Here is a 12,124-nt window from a genome sequence, read left to right on the forward strand (position 1 = left end):
GCTCTGTCTTCGTGTCTGCAGGTTTGGCTTGTATACCAGTAGTATATTCGACCTCATTTGTCACGTGTGCTGGTGTTGGCGTCCAGCACTGGGGCCCCTAGGGGACAAGACTCCGTCTTCTATTTCTTTTGTCCCCCGGCCATCTAGCCTGACACTTGAGCATTTGTTCATTATGGTCACAGCAAGAAAACTATCCTGCTGTACATACCCTGGTGCCATGCATGGCTACCACTTCACGTTCTAACAGAAAACAGGTAGAGGGACGCCTGGGTGGCCCAGTCAGTTAAGCGTCCGACTTCAGCTCAGGTCATGATCTCATGGTTGGTAAGATGGAGCCCCACATCAGGCTGTCTGCTGTCAGCACAGAGCCTGCTTGGGATCCTCTGTCTCCCTCTTTCTCTGCCCTTCCCCCATCCTTGAAATAAATAAACTTAAAAAAAAAAAAAAGAAAGAAAAGAAAATGGACCGAGAGCCGTCTTCATAGGCCCTACTCACATAACGTCAGTTGACAAAAACCATGGCTGGTGTTTCTTGCCAGAGCACGTCACTGAAGCGTCACTCTTGTGTGTCGGGTTCTGTCTTGCACATCCTCAGGGAACAGAAGCCAGGAAACGGATTTCCATGGGTTCCAAGTGGCCTGCTTAGGGGCATGAGAACCAGGTGATTAACCTGATAGGAAGGTTGGCCCCATGGTCGAATCCAGAGATGTCCCCGTGAGACCAGCCCAGGCTGTGTTCCTAAGACCCGACCTGGAGGCTACGAGGGGCAAGGGTCCCGGTCACAGGAACAGGGAGACAGAGGTGCGGAGAAGCTTGTCCTGTGTCAGCAGCCTGCCCGAGGGGGGCTTCGCGGGAACCGGGACAGGACATCTTCTCCAGAGAAGAGGTCTGAGTCTGCATGTGGGAGGAGGCAGGTGGACACGCCGACCCTGGAGCAGAGAGGGCAGAAAAGAGGGCAGGTTCTGACACACACGTAGTAAGAGTGTGTGGTTTTCTCTGTCATGTTCTTTTCGGATACCCCCTTCTCTTCCAAGGGATGTGTTGTTGTTGTTGTTGTCATTGTTGTCGTTGTCGTTTAAATAATCCACAACACAGGACAGTCCAGCAGAGACGTACCTGGAACCAGCACGGGCATCCCTGGTGCGGCAGCGCCAGCCACAGGGGCGACAGCAGCATCCCGTGTTCCCGCGCACAGTCAGCACCTGGGATGGGAGGACACAGAGACCACAGAGCTAGGGTGCAGCGCCAGGCTGAGCCTCCATGCCAGCAGTGAGCTGAAGGTTAAGTAGGGCCAGTGGCAGCTTGCACCCCCCCCCACCCACCCCCCCCACACACACCCAGAGTAACTCCCTCCCGCCAAGCCTGGGAAGAGACCCACCCAGCCCTGGACTCTGGCAAAAGGATGTCGTGCACCCAGACTGATGACCAGGGCACTCTAGAAGCACCCGGCAGCAGTGCTGAGTCTCCAGCCCTAAGAAAGCGAGGGAACTCCTTCTTCCGAAAAACCAAGACGTTGTGACAAAACGTGTTGGGTTTTGTTTTTCGACGTTGTTATCTAGAGAAAAAAGATCAGCAACGAGAGCAAATGTAAAAGAGTAGCATAGGGACATGCTTTCTTAAGTGGGGGAGATTCAGCTTGACACTCCCAAGACGAGTGGGGCTGTTTTGGCCGCAGCCTCGCTCCTTCCTCCTGTGCTAGCTGGTGAAGATCACCCAGACAGAGCCGCCTCCCCAGCTCCCACTGCTCACGTGCCAGGCTCCTGAAAGGGTAGGAGAGTGGCGTCTTCTGGCATTGCTTAATCAAGGGGGAAATTTACAGAGAAAACAGAAGCTGGGCTGATGCATTTCATTATCAGCCGAGCGCCTTGAGCCACGTTTTTTCAAAGCTGGGTTCACATCTCATACATTTGAGCGTGGTTTTCTCCAAAACGTACCCCTACTGCATCATGACACGTTCTTGGAAAAGAAAGGGCGCCGTGTGGTCTCCTTGGTTTTCGTTACTAACTGCGTGTGAAAATTTCCCTCTGAGTTTAGGTGGTTTCCTCCGGAAGCTCCAGCATGTAACCTTGTCTATCATGTGAAGGGACATAATCCCACAGGCAGGAATGGGTTTGTAATGGAGTTCTGACTGGTACCCAGACTATAAACTCATGAACGGGGTTGTATAACTGTAATATTTGAAGACATTGTAGGAGACTAACTTTTTCAGAAGCTGATGATACAAAATAATAATAATGTTTCCTTACAAAAGTGTGATTCAGACTCCCAAGAAGGGGGATCATTGACATTAACAAATATTGGATTTAATCCCCTTGTTCTGGGTAGAGGCGACCTGTTTTCTATATTGCTGAAAATAGAACATTTATATTTCAGAATTCCTTTGTAAAAACTGGGCATTCTCTATGATTGGTTTCCTGGGTTTTCAGTTACAAAAGGTAACTCCCTGGTATCTCTAAAGCGGTTATTAGCTCATCCGACTGGAATATAATGGTAATGAAGTCAATGGACGTGGTTCCCTTAGATCTCTTCTAGAGCCACAGACCTACCCTTCATCTCAGCCAGTCATCTGACCATGCTCCCTGCCGACAGGGAGGACCAAGCCCAAGAATGGAGGGATCACTGCCACACAGTGCAAGAACCACAGGCCCTTTAGAGGGGAGCAGTAATGGCACCCCAGATCTGAAAGATAGGGTTTTATGTAGAATTCATACACAAATTGCTACCTGCACTTTCAAGTTGCTAATGATTTCTCTCGTTCTTCCTTTGCAGGGCCCCTGAAATCATCCTTGGTCTACCATTTTGTGAGGCAATTGATATGTGGTCCCTGGGCTGTGTCATTGCTGAGCTTTTCCTGGGCTGGCCGCTCTATCCAGGAGCTTCTGAGTATGATCAGGTGGGTCCAGATAGCTCAGGTGTTCACAGTAAGCACGTCCTTTATAACATGACCTGTGGGTGGGATTGTGGGGTGTTTCCTTGTCTCTGAAACCTTGCTTCCCATAACTGCTTTTCTCTTATTCCTCTTTCTTTCCCCTCTTGCTTCTATTACTTCTTTCTTTCCCTATAAAATTGTCATTTTTCTCAAAGGCACTAGAGCCATTAGTATACCATATGTCCAGTTACAGGAAACGCCCTGACCTCATTCTCCTCTTTTCTTGCAGATTCGGTATATTTCACAAACACAGGGTCTGCCAGCTGAATATTTATTAAGTGCAGGGACAAAGACAACTAGGTTTTTCAACCGTGACACAGATTCACCGTATCCTTTGTGGAGGCTGAAGGTAGGAAGAACGTCCCCACCACTCCTCACCCATGCCCAACACTCAGGGAAGAAGGGCACCATCCAGTTGGCGGGGAGCTCTTGCCATTGCCACACTGATCCTGCTTTGATTCGGCCAAAAGCCCGGGAGAGGGGGCGACCGTTGTTGATCCATGAGGTAGATGAATTCGAATGTCCGAAAGAACCGCTTTGTTTGGCCAGCTGCCTGCGAAGCTCAGATCCCAAGTTCTGGTGGCTAAACTCCTGGGATGAAATCCCAGTGAACCATCATGACTTGTCGGGTGTGTGCTAGAGAGAGAAATGAGCCCCACCTTGTCCTCGAGGAGCTCCTATTCCAAGGACGCATGCAGGGAGCCCCCCACCGTCACAAGTGCCCCGTTGCTGGTAGGGGTAGAGTGTGGGGCCAAGAGGAGGGAACCAGAGGGTCAGGAGGAGCATTTGAGCTGGGTCCTAAAGGGGGAAGAGTGTCTTCCAGGCAGAGGAAATGGCCTCGGAGAGATGACGTCCTAAGGCTCCGGGAGGGGTCTGTCTGTCCCGGCCGGCAGGTGTATAGCACATCACTGCACGCTGTCAACTCCCGAGTGGTTTTACTTTAACGCAAACGTAGTTTGCTTTCACTTTGATCTGTGCCTAGCAAGGAAAATTAGTGTATTTTCCTGAGAAGGGGAAGATAATGCAAGTCTTAAGTATGCTTTGTGTTCATTTTAGGTGGTTTTTTTTTGTTGTTGTTTTTTGGGGGGTTTTTTGACAAGAGAGTGGGTGGGGGTTTTTTGTTTGTTGGGGTTTTTTTTGTTTGTTTGTTTGTTTGACAAGAAACCACAGCCAAATTCTAATAGGATTTAAAGATAACGTGTGGTCAATAGTTGCAGAAGATCTAGAAAAGAGATTTGAGAGCTAAGCAAGCACTCCGAGGCTGTTGATGAGGGGGCTGGCATTCGACAACTGTGAGAGCTGGCAGCTCAAGGTCACGTCCAGTAAAAAAGAGTTCGGGGGTGGAGGAGGGTGAGGCCAGGCAGGGGCAGGGTTCACTTTTATGTCTTCATCTGGAGCCTCGGTCCTCCTTGTCCAGCTGTTTCCGGGATCAGAGCCTGGATCCTAGCAGCTCCTGGTATGCCCTCCTTGAGTGACAATGTGAGCATCCATGGATGCATCCAGAAACCCACAGTAACTGGAGACAGCAGCTTCCTAGACCAAGGCCAGTGCAGGGCACGTGCATGGTCCAGCCTCAGGCAGAGGGGCAGCACAGAACAGACGCTGGGGCCAGATGCTGCTTCCCGGCCACGTGGCCTTGGCACACTCCTGGAGCTTGCTCTTCCTGCTTCTTCCCTGGAAAGTGGGTCGGTGTTTGTCCTCCCTAGGATGGTTGTCAGGAGTACCGAATGAGTTCTTGTGCTTTACAATAGTGCCTGGCATGCGGTGACAGCTATCTGTATGAGAGCTTGAGAAATAAAATTAAATTACAACTTAAAACCATGTGGAAAAGGGCTTCTGCTTTTCCACTTGTGGAATCTTACCTTATCCCTTAAACTTAGGGGAGAATGTAGGGTTTTCAGGGCTATGGCATATCTTGGTCATCTTGGAACCTTCTGGATATGATTCACAGCAGGCTCTCGACAGGTCTTTGTGGGAAGGAGAGAAGAGAGATGAGTTAGTGTGGAGGACGAGTTAAGTGTGCAGGGCACTTTAAGAAGAATCCGAGTGTCCTCTGAAAGATGGGAAAAAGACCCTCCGTGAGAAGCAGACACCAGGGTCTGAGTCACAGTGACCAGGAAATAATTCACATGACCACTCAGCTTTTGCGTCTTTTGACCAGACACCAGATGACCATGAAGCAGAGACGGGGATTAAGTCGAAAGAAGCAAGAAAGTACATTTTCAACTGTTTAGATGATATGGCCCAGGTAAGCCCCATGGGTGAGTATGCAGTCCTACCCCTTAAAAACCAAGCACAGCAAGAGTTCTGCATAATAGAAGATGGCGGGTAGAAATTCACATTACTCACCTGCGGTGGTTGACCTTGACCTTGAACAATGATAGGTCACTCCTAGTAAGAATAGCATTGGGTTGGTGCAGCATTTTCAGAACCTTACAGCCGCCCTTTACTGGTTCCCATTTGTAAAAAAAAAAAAAAAAAAAAAAAAAAAGAAGAAAGAAAGAGAGAGAGAAAAAAAAAAGAAAGAAAGAAAGAAGAGAGAGAGAAAGAAGAAAGAAAGAAAGAAAGAAAGAAAGAGAGAGAGAGAGAGAAAGTGCTAGCCAATCTTACTGATGTTTTCATGAGAAGATTTCAAGGTCATTAGTACATCTGAGTTTACTGCCCACGACTCAGTGTATTGGTTCCCGAGGACTGCCCTAACAACGTACTGCATGCTGGGTGGCTTCAGATAGTAGATATTTATTCTCCAACAGTTCAAGAGGCTAGAAATTTGACATTAAAGTACCACCGGGGCCATCCTCCTCTGAAACCTCTAGAAAGAAACTGTCCCATGCCTCAGTCCTAGCGTCCGCTGGCCCCTGGCAGTCCTCAGTGTTCCCTTGATGTGTAGCTGACTGATCCCAACCTCTTCACCCTTCTTCCTATGGCCTTTATTCCTGGATTTCCTCTTGTCTCTGTGCCCAAATCTCCCTCTTCTTTCTCTTATAAAGACACCAGTCACTGGATTTGGGACTCATCCTACTCCAGCTCACCAGAGGGATCACAGGTTCTCTCACCTTTGTGCCCAGAGAAAATTCTAGAACTTCAGCTGTTTTTAGTGTAAGGACTAGTCTAAAAGCAGGGCAACCTAAAGAGTCTTTCCTAAAAGCAACGAGAAGTACAGCACTAGACCAATAAACACTAAGCACACTTCTTCCTGAGGGTGAGTGGAACCAAAAATCACGATTCTGAGTAAAGGGTACTTGTCAGTTGATTAGAAGCCTAGATTGTCTGAGAAAACTGAAATTACTTTCCATAGCATGCCTTGGAAAATAACGGAAAGCACCACACAACAAGCCTTTCAAAAACCATCCGAGGCTTACTCTTGGAAGAAGAATCCTGGGTTCAGATACCCTGCTGTCTTGGCCAGAGGTGATCCCAGTGAGCACAGGGGCTAAAACAGTTCTGGCGTTAACACAGGGCACTACCAGAGGACAGATAACACTGTAGCTGGAGGAAGAAGGTTGGCCTCTGAAGGTTAAATGCATAACCCTTTTTGCATTTCATTTTTTACTACTTGGTTGTAGTTCTTGTTTTTTCAATTGTGGTAAAATATACATAGCATAAAATTGGGGCACGTGCATGGCTCAGTCCATCAAGTGGCCAACACTTGTTCTCAGCTCAGGTCTGGAGCTTGGAGTCTTGAGTTCAAGCCCTGCCCCAGGCTCCTTGGCGGGCGTGAAGCCTACTTAAAAAAGAAAAGAGGGGCGCCTGGGTGGCTCAGTCGGTTAAGCGTCCGACTTCAGCTCAGGTCACAATCTCATGATCTCGCGGTCCATGAGTTCGAGCCCTGCGTCGGGCTCTGGGCTGATGGCTCAGAGCCTGGAGCCTGCTTCCCATTCTGTGTCTCCCTCTCTCTCTCTCTGCTCCTCCCCCGTTCATGCTCTGTCTCTCTCTCTGTCTCAAAAATAAATAAAACGTTAAAAAAAAAAAGATTAAAAAAGAAAAGAAAAGAAAAACTGACCGTCTTAACCATTTTTAAGTATATAATTCAGTAGTATCAGGTACAACCCCATTGTTATACAATGAATGCCCAGAAGTCTTTCCATCTTGGGATTATTTTCCGTGAGGTGTGATGCGAGGTACATTTCAGTTTAACTGATGGAAGCGGGTACAGGGCATGTCCTGTCACTTCTGTGTATTTTCTAGAACGGGCAGCGACCCGCTCCCTCCGCCACGCGTGGCCGCCCTCTGCCTTTCCTGGAGAGGAAGCAGCCACCGCCTGTGGGCAGTAACAGCCCATGGCAGTGCCTGCAGCAGGACCCGCACAGCCTTCTGGACACTGGGAAGGGGTGACAGACATGGGGATGGAGTTCCCGGCAGAGAAGAAGGGAAGCCGGGGGAGGGGCGGCCGAATGGGGTTTTGGTAACCTGTCCCTGTTTGCCTCCAGGTGAACATGACAACGGATTTGGAAGGGAGTGACATGTTGGTGGAGAAGGCAGACCGGCGGGAGTTCATCGACCTGTTAAAGAAGATGCTGACCATAGATGCTGATAAGAGAATCACTCCAATTGAAACCCTGAACCACCCCTTTGTCACCATGACGCACCTACTCGATTTTCCCCACAGCACACAGTAGGTGTCTTGCTCGATGCTTTTTACCAGGGGTGAGCAGACTTTTTCTTTAAAGCCTCAGATAGTAAATACTTCGGGCTTTGCGGCCATATGGTCTGTGTCACAACCGCTCTACTCTGCTGTTGTAGCTGACGGTTGCCGTGGACCGTACGGAAACCAATGAGGGAGGCTGCGTTTCAATAAAACGTTATTTGTAAAAGCAGGCGGCAGCCAGGTTGGGTGGCCCTGAGCCACACTTTGCTCTACACCAAAAAGCAGGGAACGGGAAGCGTGGGAGAGCTGAAGGCTGGGTGAACCCACCCCGGGGGTCTGTACGTACACGGGGTGCTCACAGTGGCGGCACCTGGGAAGCAAAGCCACTTTCAGGGCCAGAGGTCACTCCCAGAACCATTCTAGTTTGGATCTGGGTTTGTTCGTCCACTCATTCGTCCCCACAGCGGGCTGTGTGCTGGGGTGCAGCGTAGGGCAGAGCAGTCGGGCCCCTGCCCACCGGGGCTTCCAGTCTGTAGGTGAGAGAAAGACATCACGTGGGTGATCCCCCAAGAAGCAGGCTGTTACCAGGGAAAGCGGGCTGCAGTCGGGGCCCGGCAGGGCAGCCCCCGAGGAAATGACCACCGAACGACTAGCGACAGGTCACCAGTGAAAAGGCCGGCCAGGGGAGAGAGGGCACTGCCCGCGCAGTGACTGCCAGCACAGGGCCTGGGGCTTGGAAGGAGGGGAGGCCTCGGGACGAGCCGGGTAAGGCCCCGGTTAAGGGTCTGGGTCTTCACCGTAAGAGCAGCGGAAGTCACGGAGGGACTTCTAAGCAGGGGATGGCTGGTTAGAGCTGCGTTTGACAGAGACCGGCCTGCTGCTGCACCATCAGGTCAGAGAAGCCCGGGCAAAGTGCCCGTGAAGGGAGGCAACGTGAAAGCTGCTGGTGGCCTGAGAGAGCCGTTTGCGGGGAAGCAACGGCCAGTTGAGCAGGCTGCGGGACTGAGGGGAGGGGAGGGAGAAACAGGAGCGACCAGAGGGGCCCGACGGGGTTCTTCTGATACGAAGGGACCAGGGCAGTTCAGGGTGCTGGTGGGACGTGTCTGCAGCACGAGGGATTGAAGAGAAGGATGCAGAGGTTTCCGAGAGGCCGGGAGGCGCCAGGATGGCAAGGCCAGTGTCACGGGGTGGGAGGGACGTGGGTATCGGCAGGCGTGCTGGCCTGGCCAGCGAAGTGGATGTTCTTCAGGCAGCTCCTGTCTTCCCTTGTGGAGAGCAAGGTGGTTGGTGGCTGAAGAAGTAGAGGAAAGCCCGGGTGGTCAGGGCAGGAGGTGGCCGGGCCAAGTGGACAGAGCAATAGGGGAACAGAGCGTGGCAGACGTGAATGGTGTGGAGGGTAACCGGGCCCCAGGTGACGGCAGGGGGACAGCAGGTCGTTACTCAGGGTCATCCGGGCTGGAGCTTTGCCAGGCTGTTGAGAGAACAAGACAAACTGACAGGCTTAGGATGTTGGCAAGAGAGCGGTCATTTTCCCAAATGATGGCTGTGGGAGGCTTAGCTGTGAAGGGAAAGGAAGTGAAGACAGAGGGGCCAGTGGGGCCGAGCAGGTTGATCACCTCCAAGATTGGTGACTTTAGCAACAGCCCAATGAGCCAGATGGGCCAAAGTGTGGCCAGGAGATGAGACACTTGAATTTGCAGTTTGGGGAAGTGGGGAAAGGGTGGCCAGAATTGACCACAGGCCACTGGGATAAGAAGTGAGGAGCCAGCATGTCTGACCTCTGAAGCCCTGCCTGGTGGGCAGGGAGTGGAGCAGAGGCCCCGGTGCCTGACGGGGAGAGGAGAGGCCAGGGTGGCGGAACAGAGGGAGGAGGAATTTGCAGAGGCTGTAGTAACAAAGTACGCTGAAGGCTGACCCGCTTCAACAGCAGACGTCCATGTTCTGACAGTTCTGGAAGACCAAGACCAAACACCAAGATCAAGGTGTTGGGCAGCACTGTTTCTTCTAAGGCTGCTCTGCTCAGCTTCTAGATGGCCGGCTCCTCCCTGTGTCCTCACGTGGTCCTTCTCGACACGTCTGTGTCCTAATTTCGTCCTCCTCACGGGCAATTGGATTAGGGCCCACCCTGATGGCCTCTTTACCTCTATAAAGATCGCATCTCCAAATGCAGCCACGTGCTGAAGCCCTGGGGCTTAGAACTTCAGCGGATGGATTTGGGGGCAGAGTTTACCCATATCAGAGGGTAATGAGGGATATCATTTCAGCCTCTCAACCTGGAGGCACTTGGGATGTGAAAGAACAGATAGTCCCATCCCTGGAAGTCTGCAGGGAGAAGCAGTATGCTCAAGGGAGCACCAGATTTTAGACGGGGTTAGGAGGAAACAGAAATACGTGAAGAGGCTGAACATGAGAGAGACCTTGGCACATCCTGGCTGTTCCTGCCACGGCCAGAGTCTGATTGGGCTGAGTCTCAAGGCTGGACTTGACCTTATCTGGTCTGCAGAAAATGAGTGGGTGGTACCCTAATTACCTCCTCTGATTTCAGTTCTGGTCCTTATCAGTTGATGTTGAGCAAGTCAGATCACATGGCAACAACCACCAATGTCCAGTTCAGAGAAGGAAGTTGGACCCCTCCCTCGCAAACTCTCATTACAGGATTTGTCCAATTTTGGGGTGGTAGGGGTAAGTCAAGGAGTCAGTCTGCGCCACTAAAGGAAGGCAGACTCGGTGATTTTCTGGATAGGACTCCCATGAGATCAGTCTTCTTATATTCAGGGGTGAAATGGGACAATTGTGAACCAGCTATAGTAGATGTGGGAGATGGAGTGGTGCTCTCCAGACAGCTCCCAGTTAGCCCTCTGCACTGTCAATGAGACAGTCATCTGCACAATGTCAGGGCCGTAGCTGAATGACCTCAGGGTCCTGCCCAGCTCTGAATTCTGTTAAGGAAGCAGCAATAGAATGCTTCCCTGTACTTGGTGAAGACCAAGCATGGAGACCATGAGCATGAGCCTCAAATTCAGAATTTGGTGTAGATCCAAGAGAATCACTGGCAATTTAGAATTCAGAAAACGGGCCCCAGAAGGAAAGACAGGTCTTTAAGCACACCTAGCTTCCCTGAGAGTAGGCGTAACCCCTAAGGGTCCCTAGAACGGGCTGGGAAGACCATGAGAACAACAGGGTGAGAAGAATGCTCCAGCCCCCACTCCTTCCGAAGACCCCCACCCTTGGGGCTGGGCCAGAGCTGCCCCAACATATAGATTAACAGGTGAAAGCGACCCCACTCCTTTCTCCACACCAGGATTCTAGTGCACAAATTCCTTAAAAGCCATTCTGACAGAATTAACCCAGGGTGTAAGTGTTTGCTCTTCCTGAAACTCAAAACTCAGACCATTTTAATTAGAAAATTCTGCGTCTGAAAGCTTTGGGTTGAATTGTCACAAAACCATATAATGCTTTAAATATATTCCAAAAAGAATACAAAATGCATCGCTTTATTCCTTCAGCTTCCATGTGAAAGCACTTGGCAGTTTGCTTGGCACTTAGTACATGCCCAAAACTGTCAGTATTACCAGCATTATAAGGAGTATGTTTTAGCTATTCGTTACCATAGAATATGTTTTCCTTTTTCTCCAGGGTGATCAGTCGGTAAGTGTTTATTTCGTGTGCACTGCGTGGCCATTTTAAGTAGTCATGAGCTCAGAAAGGATTCTTCGGGCATGTCTAAGTTCGGAATGCCTCTCATGGAAAGGACGTTTCGGGATAGCCCTCAGGCACCTGCTTGGCCCAAATTATAGCACACCCATAGCACACATGCATAATCTCAAAGGAGTAGAAAACTAATATTTTATTTATATTCAGTTATTACATTATTTATAATCAGTATCAGTACTTAAAATTGAAATCTAAATGTGTTTTACTATCCTGAATGTTAGCATTTGAGGAAAAGTAAGTTTAATTAGAGAACAGAAGCGGGGCACCTGGGTGGCTCAGTCGGTTGAGCGTCCGACTTCGGCTCAGGTCATGATCTCACAGCTTGTGGGTTCGAGCCCCGCATCGGGCTCTGTGCTGACAGCTCAGGGCCTGGAGCCTGCTTCGGATTCTGTGTCCCCCTCTCTCTTTGCCCCTAACCCACTCGATTCTGTCTCTGTCTCTCTCAAAAATAAATAAACGCTAAAAAAAAAAAAAAAAGAAAAAAAGAAGCAAATGAGAAACAGTGTATAAATTCTGAAGGACACTTCATGGTGGATTTTCAAGAACTCCGTGGTTGAGGCCGCTGTGGCTTTCCTTTTCCTTGACGCTGGTGTCAGCTGCATTTTTAGACTTGACTTTCATAACTAGGGTTCTGTTTTGATTCACAAATGGAGGAAGAAAAAGAGGGAGAGAACTTCTATTTCGTGTAACTCGGCAAGAACGAGGAGAGCAAAAGGGAGGATGAAGGAGGTTAAAGAGGATGTGTGTGTACACACGAAGATGGCTAGTAATTAGCTCTTCGCCTTGGCAGATTCCCGACCTGTCCTCCCTAAAACTTAACACCTTTGACTCGTAAACAGGGACAACTATCCTGTCTCCCTCCTGCGGGTGTTGTAGGACTGAGTGAAAGAGTGC

General features: G+C 50.1%; 1 protein-coding gene across 8 annotated transcripts in view; it reads left to right on the forward strand.

Annotated features, from left to right (window-relative positions):
* Positions 1-12,124, forward strand: part of HIPK2 (homeodomain interacting protein kinase 2) — a 180,280-nt gene that overhangs the window by 123,714 nt on the left and 44,442 nt on the right. For all 8 annotated transcript variants that reach the window (XM_053218009.1, XM_053218008.1, XM_027075587.2 and 5 more), the window contains exons 3-6: positions 2,769-2,892; positions 3,158-3,277; positions 5,090-5,176; positions 7,359-7,543. In XM_053218009.1, coding sequence (XP_053073984.1) covers positions 2,769-2,892; positions 3,158-3,277; positions 5,090-5,176; positions 7,359-7,543 — 516 coding nt within the window. The remainder of the gene's footprint in view (positions 1-2,768; positions 2,893-3,157; positions 3,278-5,089; positions 5,177-7,358; positions 7,544-12,124) is intronic.

Source organism: Acinonyx jubatus, chromosome A2 (assembly GCF_027475565.1).
Source record: "Acinonyx jubatus isolate Ajub_Pintada_27869175 chromosome A2, VMU_Ajub_asm_v1.0, whole genome shotgun sequence".
Taxonomy (NCBI): Eukaryota; Metazoa; Chordata; class Mammalia; order Carnivora; family Felidae; genus Acinonyx; species Acinonyx jubatus.